We start from the raw sequence: 13,496 nt of genomic DNA on the forward strand, positions 1-13,496 counted from the left end.
TTGCACTTTTACAAGTGTTGCTTGCTTATCGGAACAACCCACAATGCCACAAAAGACCACAGGACAACCACCATCAGTCCTTTTCTATGGTAGAAGAATACCAACAGCTTTGGATATGTGGAGTAGTAACAGCAGAGAGAGAATAGAGAATCAAGTGTGGCGACAGAAGTACTATCACGACTTAAAATCCAAACAAAAGGAGTTTTCTATCAAACAAGAAGTGTGGGTTCAAAATGAAACGAAGAAGTGCTGGAGACCAGTAATTGTATAAGAAAGGACGAGAGGGCACACAGTTTTAGTTGGGGGAGAAATAAAGAGAAAACACGCTGACCAGCTGAGAGCAAGAGAAGGTGCAACTGATCCACCCCAATGGAAAATGCAAATGGAACCTGAAAGTGAGTTTCGGAAACTCAGCCTAAATTGGGTGGGGAGAATTGTAGGATTATTGTTATCAGCTGAGTTATAAAGTTATGAATCATCTGCTATTTGGTTTGTTTACATTATTGGTTAGTTTTTGTAAATAAATAGTTTTGATCGAGTTTACTTAAAATGAGTTTTAATAATTAATCTATATAAATAAAATTACAGTTTTGTCTGTACATTGCTTAGAATCATGCAGTTTTTGGTTATTTTTACGTTTCATAGCCTAAGAAAGCCGAAACGAGTCTTATCTCAATTTCTGTCTGTATGTCTGTTTGTCTGTTTGTTTGTCCATTCTGTGACTCCGTCTGTAACGCCAAAATGTCATTTTACGCGGCCTACTCCTAGAAAACTAGAGTAACGATCAAGGTTCTAATCGTTTTTCTGTATTTACTGGATTGGCGAGAGTGTCTTTGGCTATAAAAAACATGGCCTCGCTTCTTTGAAAACAAAATAACGAACCACCAAAAACCCAATTTTGTTCGATTTTTGTCAAATTTTCTCCCAATGTTTACTATTACATTTTATGAAATAACGATCAGCTGTTTGGATTAGTTCTCACTTCTAGCTGTCACTGATATGTTTACATTAAAAGTTGTTTACAAATACCGCAACCATTTCCGATCAAGTTTAGTCAGCACATCCAAACCAAGTGAGATTAAAAACGTTGTGCCTTACTTAACCGGTTTAATTAATCGCAAGTGCAACGATTGTTCTTGAGTTTTGATAACCGGGGAAAATACCGTGAATCAGTGTTGTATTAGTGCAAGGAAACTTATTTTTTTTTTAATCATCGGCACCAATACCGTAGCTTACAAAGGTTTCCATTCATTGACGGCGCTTCAAGGACAGTTGTGTAAAGTGCAAAGTAAAAAATTACAACTGCAGTGGGTGATCGTGGATGTTGCTGCGATCTTGGAAGATCTGTCTGATTTCGCTGTGATCGTACCGTAACGGAGGTTTAACTTAACAGATGTAGGCTAAACTCGCTTTTCCAATGTGTCACTTTTGGTTTCTACTTACTTACATTTCGACAACGATATCGGTACTTTTCCTACTTAGGAAATAAAACAACAAAAGTACAAAACCCCAGATTTGTGCGTTTTTTTGTCACATTTCCTCCGAATGTATGCTAAATATATGTACCTACCGATTATCGTTTAGAGATTACGTAATCTTTTAAATGAGAAACCTTTGTTTGGATAAAGGTGGTTTCTTCAAACTGCCATTAATATGCTAACATTAAAAGCTGCTTACAAATAATGCTATTAATGGGAAATAACTTTGATTTTCGAAAACTAAAAAAAAAAAAATTAAAACCAAAGGAGATTAATAACTTCGGTACTGCACCACATCAAGTGAAAGTTTTTTTAGCAAACCATAGTAAGTTTTTAAAGCTTTACGTTGTTAATGTTACATGTTACATGTTTTGTGGCCTGTGTATTTATTTATTTATATATTTGCCAACAGATTAATTAGCACCTATAATACAGTTTGATTAGAAGGACAGTTTGAATTAGTCGTAAATACTACAGTTCTTTTCTCAAATGTAAACGTTGGTTTTTGGTACTGCTACTTTTCCTTTGAACCGGTGGTAGCAGTAAGAATAATTTTTACATAAAAACATATCACTATTTTCATTTTCACTATTTATTTATAAACACTGCACCTTATTGCTTATTAAATTTAATTGATGTATTACTGTATAATTTTTAGCGTTTTCTGTCTGGACTCAAAAATGTTGTGTGGACTCAATTCTGTATTTGTGTGTGTATGTCTGTTAGTAACGCAATTAAGTCCTTATTTTTCGTGGAAAAGACAAGAGCACCATTGTTAATAACAATTTCGACCCGAATAAAGTGGGCAGTAGTGAGGTTGAGGTAGTGTTTTAACTTCTTTTAACCAGTGTGAAAAGTAACTTTAAATTACAGGCCTACCTTAGGGCTATGCCTCATAGACCTATACTGTAAAGCAATTATTTTCATCGTTTTATATAAAATATGGACTAACACGATCGGGTGACATTTAATTGCAAAGCATTCGTTATGGCTTTGAAACTGTCAGATATTGTATTTGAGAAGGTTTATATGTATTCCTAAACAGTTATAGTTTTGCCATCATATCTGGAAAAATGCACACTAAATATGCAAACCAACTCCTGTTCTGAATATAAGGTTTTAACTTACTACTAGATTCCCGTACGTAGAACGGGCAAACAGCTAGTTATTCTATAAATAGCATACGACGAAAATAATTTCAGCAAAACTTATAAGTCATACTCACCTTGGAATTCTTTACAAAATGCAGTGGGTAGCTGAAAAAATAAAAAATAGAGTTTTTACAAGTCATAAGTAGATTCTGTTACTATCGTTAACCGTTGAAGCCGGACTCACCAAAGTCCATTCACAAATGTCGGTGGTTTCAGGGGAAGGTTTCCTGGAAACCCCCACTACTTTTTAGCTTAATCTCTCGTATCATCTGATCAGCTGTCGGTTGTAGTTTCAACGTTGGAGTGGAGGGGATGGAATCGCTGCCCCTCAAACCGTCTACATTTTTTGAATGAAGTACTAAGAGCGTGCTTCGTCAAGTCAATATATAAGCAATACATAAGCAAAGGAGTGTGGTATAAATGACGTAAACTTAGCCCAGTTACGAAATGCCTAATCTTTTACCCACTCTTATAGACTTATAAATTATTTTGCACACACAGGAAATTTTTTACATCACTATACATCCATTCTGCTCACAACTATTTATATAGCCTATGAAATCGCTATTCTAACTATTCCAGTTTGATTTCTCGGCCGTACATCGAAAAACAAGTACAGAAAACACCCATGAAAACAGATTATAAGAGCACATGAAATCTGCTTCGACTGTTAAATAATTTTTCCAATAGAACAATGTACGGAATGTTATGAGCTTTGATACATAACTATGTAATTTACTGTTTAAACGTAAATTACAAGTTTGAAGCATGGATTTTTTACAGCTAGAAAAAAAAACTACCTTGACATTATTTAGTAGCTATTGATATCTGTCGGTTATCATACATAGTATTCATTCCATTTTCAAGAGTGAAATTTATAACTTTGTTTTTCAGAGGAGATATTTTAATATGTAAATAAAATTCCTATACAAATTAAGTATATTTTAACATTTTATTTCTAATCTTTTCAATTATAACAGTACAGATAAATGGAAATCGGAATTAGTCTGAGACATAGTATTCTCATATGGTATTTTTTTTTACCATATGAGAAACATAAATATAAATCTCAACTATACATCCAGGGTGCCCCAAGAAGAGGTTTAAACTTGGATTTTAAATTACCTGCCCAATTTAGCACAATATTTTGAAAGGGTGGTGTGGTGAACATTTTTTTTTTATTTGTTTCCCAATTACTACTTTCTTCAGCTATTACCTGATATGTTTACTGTTATGTAGTTTTAAAACCCTTTTATGAAAACTCAATTTCTAGGAATAACTTTTGATGTTACTCAAAAAGTGATGTATACAAAAACCCTGAAATCGTCTGATTTCTTCGGTAACATTACCAAAAGTAATATTCCTCAATCAAACAGCCGTTCAGCATACGTGACGATAATAAGTGACAAATAAGTTATAAAGCTGTAACCCACTAAACGAACCAGGTAACAAGTTAATGTAATTAGTACTAGCAGCCAGCGTCACTCACTTCGTGACTTAAAAATCCGTGATATATTAGAATTAATTTGCTATTTTTTATTGCTCTTTTTTATTGTTCAATATCATATATTTTTACGTGATAGACTAATGATTGACTTATCCCTGACTTGTAATTTTTCAAAGCAAACCCTAAAAACTTTGTAATTAGTTTTTTCAAATACTAATGAAACATATTACGAAAACACAGAATCTAACTTAAGTCATTTTCTTCTTTACGTTTTATACAAATGACATTAGAATATTTTACTTGAATTCACCAAAACATCACCAACTGTAATGATAGTCCCATTTTCGTATGGATGTAAACAAAATTGTATTATGGCTATCTGTTTTGATATAAACAAATTTAAACTTGAAAAAGTTCAGATGATTGACAACAGAATCCAGCAAAAATTCTGAAATTTTAAAAGCCTATAGGACGAAAAGCTTTCACGAGATATCATCCAAACCCGCAAAAGGCACATCTAGAGGATAAGAACTTAAAATTGATACCCATTATGCCTATAAAAATAAATATTCAGGGGTCGATTTGCTGAATACAAAAATCCAACAAATTCTTTCAATAATATAGATAATTAACTTGCAATATGCGACTATTTTGCTTCTGAATATGTTAGGAAACTATTTTTTGCTAAGAACATGTTTTTATACTTGTTTTAAATCTTTCAGCGCATAAATTGTCAATTCATATTAAATCCACAATTTAAACGTATTTGTGGGACACCCTGACACTTATTTGGAATCTTCGCCACCACTTGATTCGAGTAATATTTCGTACCATTTTCCATTGATCGCTTTTACTGTAGGAATTTCCCCAATCGTAATATTTCCAGTTTTTCACCTCACAATTTTCACAAGATATCAAAGAGTAGAATGTAGCAGGACATGTGATTTTGACCGTAAAAATAATCAATTTAACGTCGTGTTCATTGTGTTCTTTCACGTTAAAATCACGAAGTGTGCTTAGAGAATCGCATCGAACATTCTGTATGATGCCTAAGGAGGACGTGTCTTCTTTAAGAACTTGCAAATAAAACTGACGCTCCGTTTGATCTTTTTCATTAGGTCTCATAATGGACTTTTCGTAGCATTTTAGTGTAAGCTTTTTAGTGAGGCCACTGTTTGGATCAGGCGTAAATTCATATTCTGCAACCAATTCATGTTCTGGTAGGAGAGTTCCAATATCTCGTTCATTTGTATAATCTGCAAATAAACAAACATTGATTACGTAAATTTCCAAATTATTACTAGAAATTCAATTGAGACTTATTATTAGATATTGCTGTTAGATAGTTCATTTATGAACCTGGTGTATTCTCACAGAAATGCATATTATTTGGTCAATGAAAACATAAATTTTCTTAAGTCTATGATAATGCACAATAAGCTTCGGTTGACGTGCTTGGACCATGATTCCTCCCCTCACAAACAATCAAGTCTATAATAAAAACACACAAAAACATGTATTTGTACCGAAGATGGAGTTATACGAAAGCAATCATTATAATTATTGTAGTGAATGCAGAGAAGTTATAAAGTTAAAGGTTTTGAGGTAGCCTATGTTTTCAGGAGTATAAGAGTGATTTGCACCCTAATGTTTACTGTAGACGCAAAAAGTGCTTGTTTTTCAAACTATACTGAGTTTTACAATTTTAAAACAAAACCAAAACCTATCAAGGCAAGGGGCAATATTGTGGAAAGATACAGTAATGCTTTTGACTGTTTAAACTTACTTAACGTGTAATTACATAATCATTTTTATGCCTTGGTGTATTAGCGAATTTCCCTATAGGGAAGTAGCTATTTTTTATATTGTTCGCTTTTTTAATTATAAAAGCTATTGTCCTAATAAAAATTGGGGTGTACCGGTACATTAATTTTTTTCCATACCCTACAGTCTACAGTTTTAAATGCTCATTTATATATTGTACTCATGTCGTGTTTTGATCTGATGTTCTACGAAACTAGATTTCATAGTTGTTCTATTTACTAATTTTAAAGCGTACACTCATACTTGGGATATAATACACAGTGGTAAATATAACTAAGCGACTATACAGAAACATTTTAGCATTCATTACCGAGGAACAAACACGATTAACTTTCAGCACCTTATTCAAAATTAAATACAGAAAAAAATTAAATAGAACTAACAATTTTAAACAGACTTTTAAAACAGAGGTACGAATCTTATACTAAATATTATACAACAATGATAATAATAATAATGAATGTAGTTATTTAAATAGCAGTGAAATGAAATTCGATTTATTTTCCTTTAGGCATTGTACAAATGCAATGTGCATCGTCAATATATCCAAACACTATACACGACTTAACCTAAGGAAAAAACATGCAAACACAGCACGCAAAATAGGCTTATGCCATAGACAAAAAGAATTCTTTTTGTCTATGCTTATACTTACATTTGGCTAGAATGTCAGATAGCTCGAGAATACTGACTCTTAGAAAAATATACACAATTTGCATCTTAAAATTATTAATTTTTTATTTAATTTTGTATAGGTTAATTTAATTTAAATTTTATTTATTAAAATAATTATTAGTATAATATGCATTTAAATAGTGATGTGCCATGATCTGGCAATGGTTCTAGTCATTTCCTACTTAAATTAGTAAAACCTTTAAATCTTGATATTGAACATTGTGATGCGTTGATATGGTTTTAAAAGCAGTAATATTCCTATATATTTAGGATTATTAGAGTTAAACTTAAATGTAATTCATTTGTAGTTCATTCACTTACGAATTGTAGGACATGTATCATCGCCATCGCGAATCTGAAAAGGTAAAAAGAAACAAACATAAGCTTGCAGAATAAATGAATATTGCTACTCAGTATTCAGTAATATTAATACAATATTCGGTCAAAAGCATGAGAAATGGCAAAGCCCCTGGTTTAGACAATATTGCGGCCGAGATCCTAAAATCTGGCGATGTCGCCACGGACCTACTTCATCCACTACTTTGACAGATTTGGCAAGAGGGGAGAACACCAAAGGAATGGAAGAAGGACATAGTTGTTAAAATACCAAAGAAAGGGGATGTAACAATCTGTAACAATCGGAGAGGTGTTACCCTTTTGTCAGTCCTAAGCAAAATGCTGGTCAGAATAATCCTAAACCGGATAAAAGGATCCATTGAACTGAAACTAAGGAAATAACAGGTAGGTTTTCAGGAAGCAAGAAGTTGTGTGGATTTAATTAGTACTCTCTGAGTCCTACTAGAACAGAGCAAAGAATTTCAAAGTACTCTCTGCCTGGCATTTGTCGATTTCGAGAAGGCCTTTGACGCATTGAAACACCTTACTTACCTTACTTTTGGGGGTGCTGTGGCATGTTCTACAAGAATATGGCCCCCTTAAATCATAAATATTATCAAAGCCATGTTCAATGGTTTCCAGTGTCAGGTTTCGCAGCAGGGAAAGTTGACTGCAGCAATCCTAGTTAAAATAAGTGTTCGCCAGGGCTGCATCTTATCACCAATACTGTTCCTTTTGGCACTCGACTCAGTTATGAGGAAAGTAACAAATAATAGAAGGCGGGAAGTGCTGCAGTGGGGACTGAGGGAGTGGCTGGAGGACCTTGACTTTGCTGACGACTTTTGCTTGATTGCTCAGAGGTACACCGATATACAGGCGAAACTAAGTTCTCTACAAAGAGAGGCTGAAGAGGTGGGCCTTAAGATAAATGTGAATAAGACAAAGAAAATGGCCTGAAGATGTGCCCCAGCGGCATGAAACAGCTGTAGTTATCACTTACTACACAAGGATCGTTCGACGCAAAAGGTAAACTAAACCATTTTATATTGCAATTTTCGATCCAGAGGCTAACCCATCATGAAAAAAAAAGAAAATGAGGTTGGACTCCAGAGTAGCCTAAGCCTTAGAATTAAACGGGAAGGTGATTGAAGAGGTTGACTCTTTGCCAATAACTCAACAGCAAAGCACAGCAGACGGAGGAGCAAGGAAAGATGTCAGGAGCCGCATTGGGAGAGCTAATGCAACATTTATTTATCCAGCGTTACCCAATATGGTGAAATAAAAATGTTCCAATGAAAACCAAAATCCGCATCTTCAACACAAATGCCAAGTCTGTCCTTCTATATGCCAGTGAAACTTGGAAAATGGATCAGCGTAGTACTTTTTCTGCTCCAGGTGTTTGTAAACAGGTGTCTCAGACGTATAATGAGAGTGTTCTGGCCAAACACTATTTCAAATGAACAGCTTTGGGAGGCAACGGGGCAAAAAAAGATCAGCTTGGACATCAGAAGACGGAAGTGGAGGTGGCTGGGTAACATTCTTCGGAAGACTGATGAATCAATTGATAAGAAGGCCCTGGAATGGAATCCCGAAGGGACGAGCAAGGGGGGAGACCCTGTGACACCTGGAGAAGAACAATAACGAAGGAAGCTTTGAATGTCGGGAAGACCTAGGGGCCGGCTGAGGGATCTGGTGCAGGACAGGGATGGATGGCGAGCTCTTCTCGATGCCCTATACTCCCGCTAAGGAGCGACAGGAAATAAGTCTGGTAAGTCAAATACAGTTATAGTAGGCCTACATTAAGCTGAAATACTGTAATAGGTTTGCTTCCAATCAGCCAATTAGGTTGCAACGAATTTCCAAAAATGGAACTAGCCAATACCGCAGATCTCATGGTGAAACCTAGATCTGATCTAGACCTAGATCTAGGGACTGATTTAATTTTTCGTTTTGAGGTCCCAAAAGAGACCTCAAATATATCAGTTTAACAAATGTGTAAACTTACGTATTATATTAAATTCCACAAACATCTCAAATTATGAAAATTTGAATTCTTTTTCTAATAATTTTGTACTTCTTTAAACAAGATAATTTAGCATACTAAATCATATTGGTAAGCGAATGATTACGGATAAAATACAAAATTTCATACATTAAATAGTTAATTTAAAATTCCTGTGCTATGTGAGGAGTAAAATAAACCTGAGATGTAATCTGCGTATTTTAGGATATATTTTGATCAAATTAATCTGTTGCATACCAAGCTCCCTAAAAAATGTCACTAAAACACACTTAATTACCTTCCCTATAGCAGCAAACGTAAGCACTTACTAAACCTAATGTTATCAATGTAATGATTTGAAACTGTTTTTCTTTGTCTCCACTAATTTGAGAGAACGACTGGGCGTAGAAACTCGGTAGAGGTGTCTTAAGAAAGGTCTTGGTGTGTAGATAAGCCCTCAAAAGAGAAAGAGGTCAATTACTTTTGGACTCTGCCCCAGTGGCCTTTAAAATTCCATTCCTATGTTGTTACTCTATGGACGATAAGAAACAGAGGTTTTGTCACAGCTTTAAGAGAACGGCTGCGCGTAGAAATTTGGTAGGGGTGTCTAAAGAAAGGTCTTTGTCTGTAGATGAGCCATCAAAAGAGAAACGAGGTAACATCTTGTACGAGGTACCGAGGTAACGAGGTCCCTTGGGGCTATGGCCTAGAGGCCTTTAAAGGCCCTTCCCCAGATGGATAAGCTTACAAAATGTTTTTATGACACAGCTGTTAATACTTAGTTCGTATTGTAAAGGTCACGACGTGATATAAACATTTTTTAAATCTGTAAAAGTGAAATGGTGACATTATTTTGTGGTTTTAAAATTGATTTTCCCCTGAATGATAAGTTTTTAATAAATTAAAACAGAAAAAAATTAAGATACGATTTAAATTTGATTGTTAAAAAATCTATGCTTTAATGCATTTAGAAAATGTAATAGGCCTAAAATTATGAACATATGAATATTAAAGGAATAGATAATTATTCCTTATAGGGCTTGCGTATATTTATTGTAGGGGTTTGGTACTCGCCTTTTTGGTCTAATTTCAATAATATGATTTATTATTACATAAAATAAACGCAAGAGCTTTCGTGAGATTATTAGCATACATGTTTTCTATAATCGGAATAGTATAGTTTTTTCGGGAGAAAATTGTGTCATAAAATAAAAACCATGCAAGTGTAAAGGAGTACGTTGAGGAAGTGAGCCATGTTCAAGTTCTATCGTTCAAGATCCATGGTTTTGGTAGAGGAGAGAAATTGTAATAGCAACTAAGTTTATTTTTATGATGCCAATTAGAAGTTTGTTTTTGTAGAGAAATCTGAGGTAGATGCTATGATCTTGACAGTTGATTTATAGTGATCTATTTCGACAATGGCTCACTGCTCTCGAATGTGATATTTGTAAAACACTGCACTTCAACTGTGAGGATATTTAGCACAAGAGTAAATGACCTTCCTTCCTGTTACAACCTTTTCAACAGAAGATGACTTGATACAAGGTTTAATCTCCTTGAAATCAGATCCCACCATTCTTTATACGGGAATTTACTACATAGGCCTACATAAGATTCGGAATACAGCTGCCTCCCGCTGATAAAAATTCAGTATTGCTTATGACCAAAAAGGGCGATTCACTGATACGGTCCAAATACCATCCAAATAAGATTTTAATAACTACACTATATCTAACGTAGTTTTATGAATTTGAGTGAAACCTCAAGATAACAATCGATTTCGACGGGTTTCATATATTAATAGTAAAATATAAATGTGGCATTCTAAAGGAAGCATTTTAGTGACAGTCCAACCAGGAAAATAAAGGTCCGCCTAGTCTACAGTGTTGCTGTGTAACTACTATACTTGGTTCTTAATATTATGTACATAATCAACAAATGTGTTATTATTATGTTATTATTAGTAATATGGCACGAATCTAAAAACATTTCTTGAGACGGTTTAAGGATTAATTCAGAATGAGTTTTAAATAGCCTGAGCCTGGGTACTAACCCAGATCATCATAGTTGTGTGAAGTTTGCATAGCCTCTGTTAACTTATCTTTCCTTTGGGATAGTGATGTATATTGCTAGTATGATTTATTGTGGCAAGATTATATGAAATTTATTGAACTCAAACAATTAATTTACAAATATAATATACAAGCAAAAGGGTTTGAATGCTCAATGTAAACTTATATTGACGAGATCAAATTGTACCCGTCACTTTAGGTGGAGTAACGTATAATCTTTTATCGTTTGTTTTTAAACCCATTATTGTACTATTGTAACTTACGTACCATGCTCCATAAATTATAATGAGGACTTTTTGACTTTTCCATGAACAAAATAACTTCAGTATCTGCAGTTGCACTTCCGTAGAACCAAGACTTTTGGCCAAGTTCTGGTGGGGTTGTGAAGTCCAGATCAAGAGACGCTCCGCTTCCATCACCTTTCTTTATCATAACATAACTCAAAACGATTTTAAATATATTTAAATCATCAAAACAGTTTAAGGCTTTTACTTTTGCCAAAATAAGTCCTTGCGTGGTTTTAATTATCCCGAAGAAAGTTGTAACTCCTCTTGATGATTTTGGATCACTAATTTTGTAGCATTCAAGGATGATGTATTGTATTACTGACGTTTTGGAATGTTTTTTAAAGTATCTTTTAACTTCAAATTTCTTTTCTTTAAAGCTTGAGTCATCCTCAACTAATCTTTGATCTGAAAATTGGTTTTAGGTTGTTAATACAATAATTATAAATTAAAAGTCATTTCAGAACACAATTGCAAATAATTTTAAAATGCCTTATTAATGATAACCTTATGAATGAAAGAGTTTATAGGAAAAAAATTTTCTCTTTGCCTAAAGTAAACAACAAAATTGTTGGAGGTGAATGTAAATAAATAATACCCCCGCCGCAGCAAACCTGCAGACTAAGCGAATTTCCATTTGCCTGATTGGATTTACACTAAAATGCCTCCTTAAAAATATCACATTTATTCCTTATTTAAATAACATTAGTTTAACGAGTACTTAGGTTTGCTGCAACAGGGGGGGTAAAAAGGTGTTTTTGTAAAATGTTAATAGCTTAGTATGAAATGAATGCATTATCCAAATTTTATTAAAATATGATCATAAACAAGCAAACTAGAACAGTTTACTTATTCTCCATAAGAATAACATGGGAATTTTAAATTTACAGTTTTTTGGAATTTTCTCCGTAATCAATAGGCGCATAATAACGCTTCAATATACTAAATTATTTGTTTTTTAAGCTCTACAAAATGGTTTGGAAAGAAAATGCTAAATGTTAAGTTTTAAGGGTAAAAAATGGGAAAAACTAATTATTGCCTCATAAAACCCCCCATAAACCCCTGTTCCCATAGTCCGATCATGCTGGTTCGCGAACTTGTTCACATAAACGTAGGTTTACACGTTTGTACCAAATTTCATCAAAATCGGATGATTTTTGCTCAAGTTATCGCGCTAACGGACACATATATAAATAAATATATATATATATATATATATATATATTTGAACGGATGGTGTTTTTGGTCTCTAGGGACCTCAAAACGAAAAAGTAAATCGGTCCCGGGTCCAGGTCTTACCATGAGTACTACGGTAATAGCTTATTCCCTATAGGGGAATTTCGCTAAAAAGAAGAAGGTAGCTTCTAATGTTATTATTATGGGACAAATTTAAAATTGTATTTTTAGGGTTTTATTGTTACTACCAAGCATCGATGTATATAACCTAACTGGATCGCGCTCGGCTGGTAAACGAAAACGGTCCGCCGCCGCCGCGCCGCTCCCCCCACCACAAGTGGGGAACCGCAGTGGGCCATAGCATTGAAGTAGCATTGTGACCGCCGACATATCGCACATTTTTACTTATTTATTATCACCAAAATGTTTTAACGAATTTCGTGTATGGTACTGTATGTAATTATTTTTCATAGGTACATTCTTTAAATTATAATATTCCGACCCAGAACACATATTTTAAATTAAACTTTCTTGTAGTCTTGGATTTATAACACAGTTTTGATGGTATATGTATTGATATGGATTATTTTATTCTGTCATTTGGGTTGGATAGTACATCCGTTGACATTAAATCATATTATATAAAATTATTTTTTTACTCTTACAATATTAAGAAAAACTACAGTACTGTAAGACATTTCCTGGGTATAGTAGTTACGATGTAGAATAATCAAAGCTAATAAAACTAAACAACTGTCGTAGATATATTTACAAGTTAAATAATCTAATCAACAATACAGCTTTTACATATAACAATCATTTGCCATTGATAGACCTGGATACACAAAATAAGTTTATTTAGCTTCTGCCGAACGCCGAGGTTTGAAACATTACTTTTTAGGTTTTTTTAAATACTTTTGGCAATATACTTTTTAAAACAACATGCATATAATTTTAATGAGCGTAAGATCATGATTGTCTTCACTAAGACCTCTGTTTGATCCGTGGTCTCGGAACACATTGCTAGCAAACATCTTTGATGCCAAAGCCC

The 13,496-nt window shown here is 34.0% G+C and overlaps 1 protein-coding gene across 1 annotated transcript in view; it reads right to left on the bottom strand.

The window, feature by feature from the left end:
* LOC129001408 (uncharacterized) overlaps window positions 1–13,496 on the bottom strand; it is a 238,255-nt gene that overhangs the window by 18,207 nt on the left and 206,552 nt on the right. Inside the window, exons 33-36 of the mRNA XM_054428664.1 lie at window positions 11,253–11,677; window positions 6,897–6,930; window positions 4,908–5,332; window positions 2,704–2,734 (exon numbers count right to left, since the gene is read on the bottom strand). Of these exons, the coding sequence (XP_054284639.1) occupies window positions 2,704–2,734; window positions 4,908–5,332; window positions 6,897–6,930; window positions 11,253–11,677 (915 nt within the window). The remainder of the gene's footprint in view (window positions 1–2,703; window positions 2,735–4,907; window positions 5,333–6,896; window positions 6,931–11,252; window positions 11,678–13,496) is intronic.

The sequence above is a fragment of the Macrosteles quadrilineatus genome, unplaced genomic scaffold (genome assembly GCF_028750875.1).
Source record: "Macrosteles quadrilineatus isolate MER2022 unplaced genomic scaffold, UCM_ALF_1.0 Scaffold_8__2_contigs__length_117827958, whole genome shotgun sequence".
In the NCBI taxonomy this organism is placed as follows: domain Eukaryota; kingdom Metazoa; phylum Arthropoda; class Insecta; order Hemiptera; family Cicadellidae; genus Macrosteles; species Macrosteles quadrilineatus.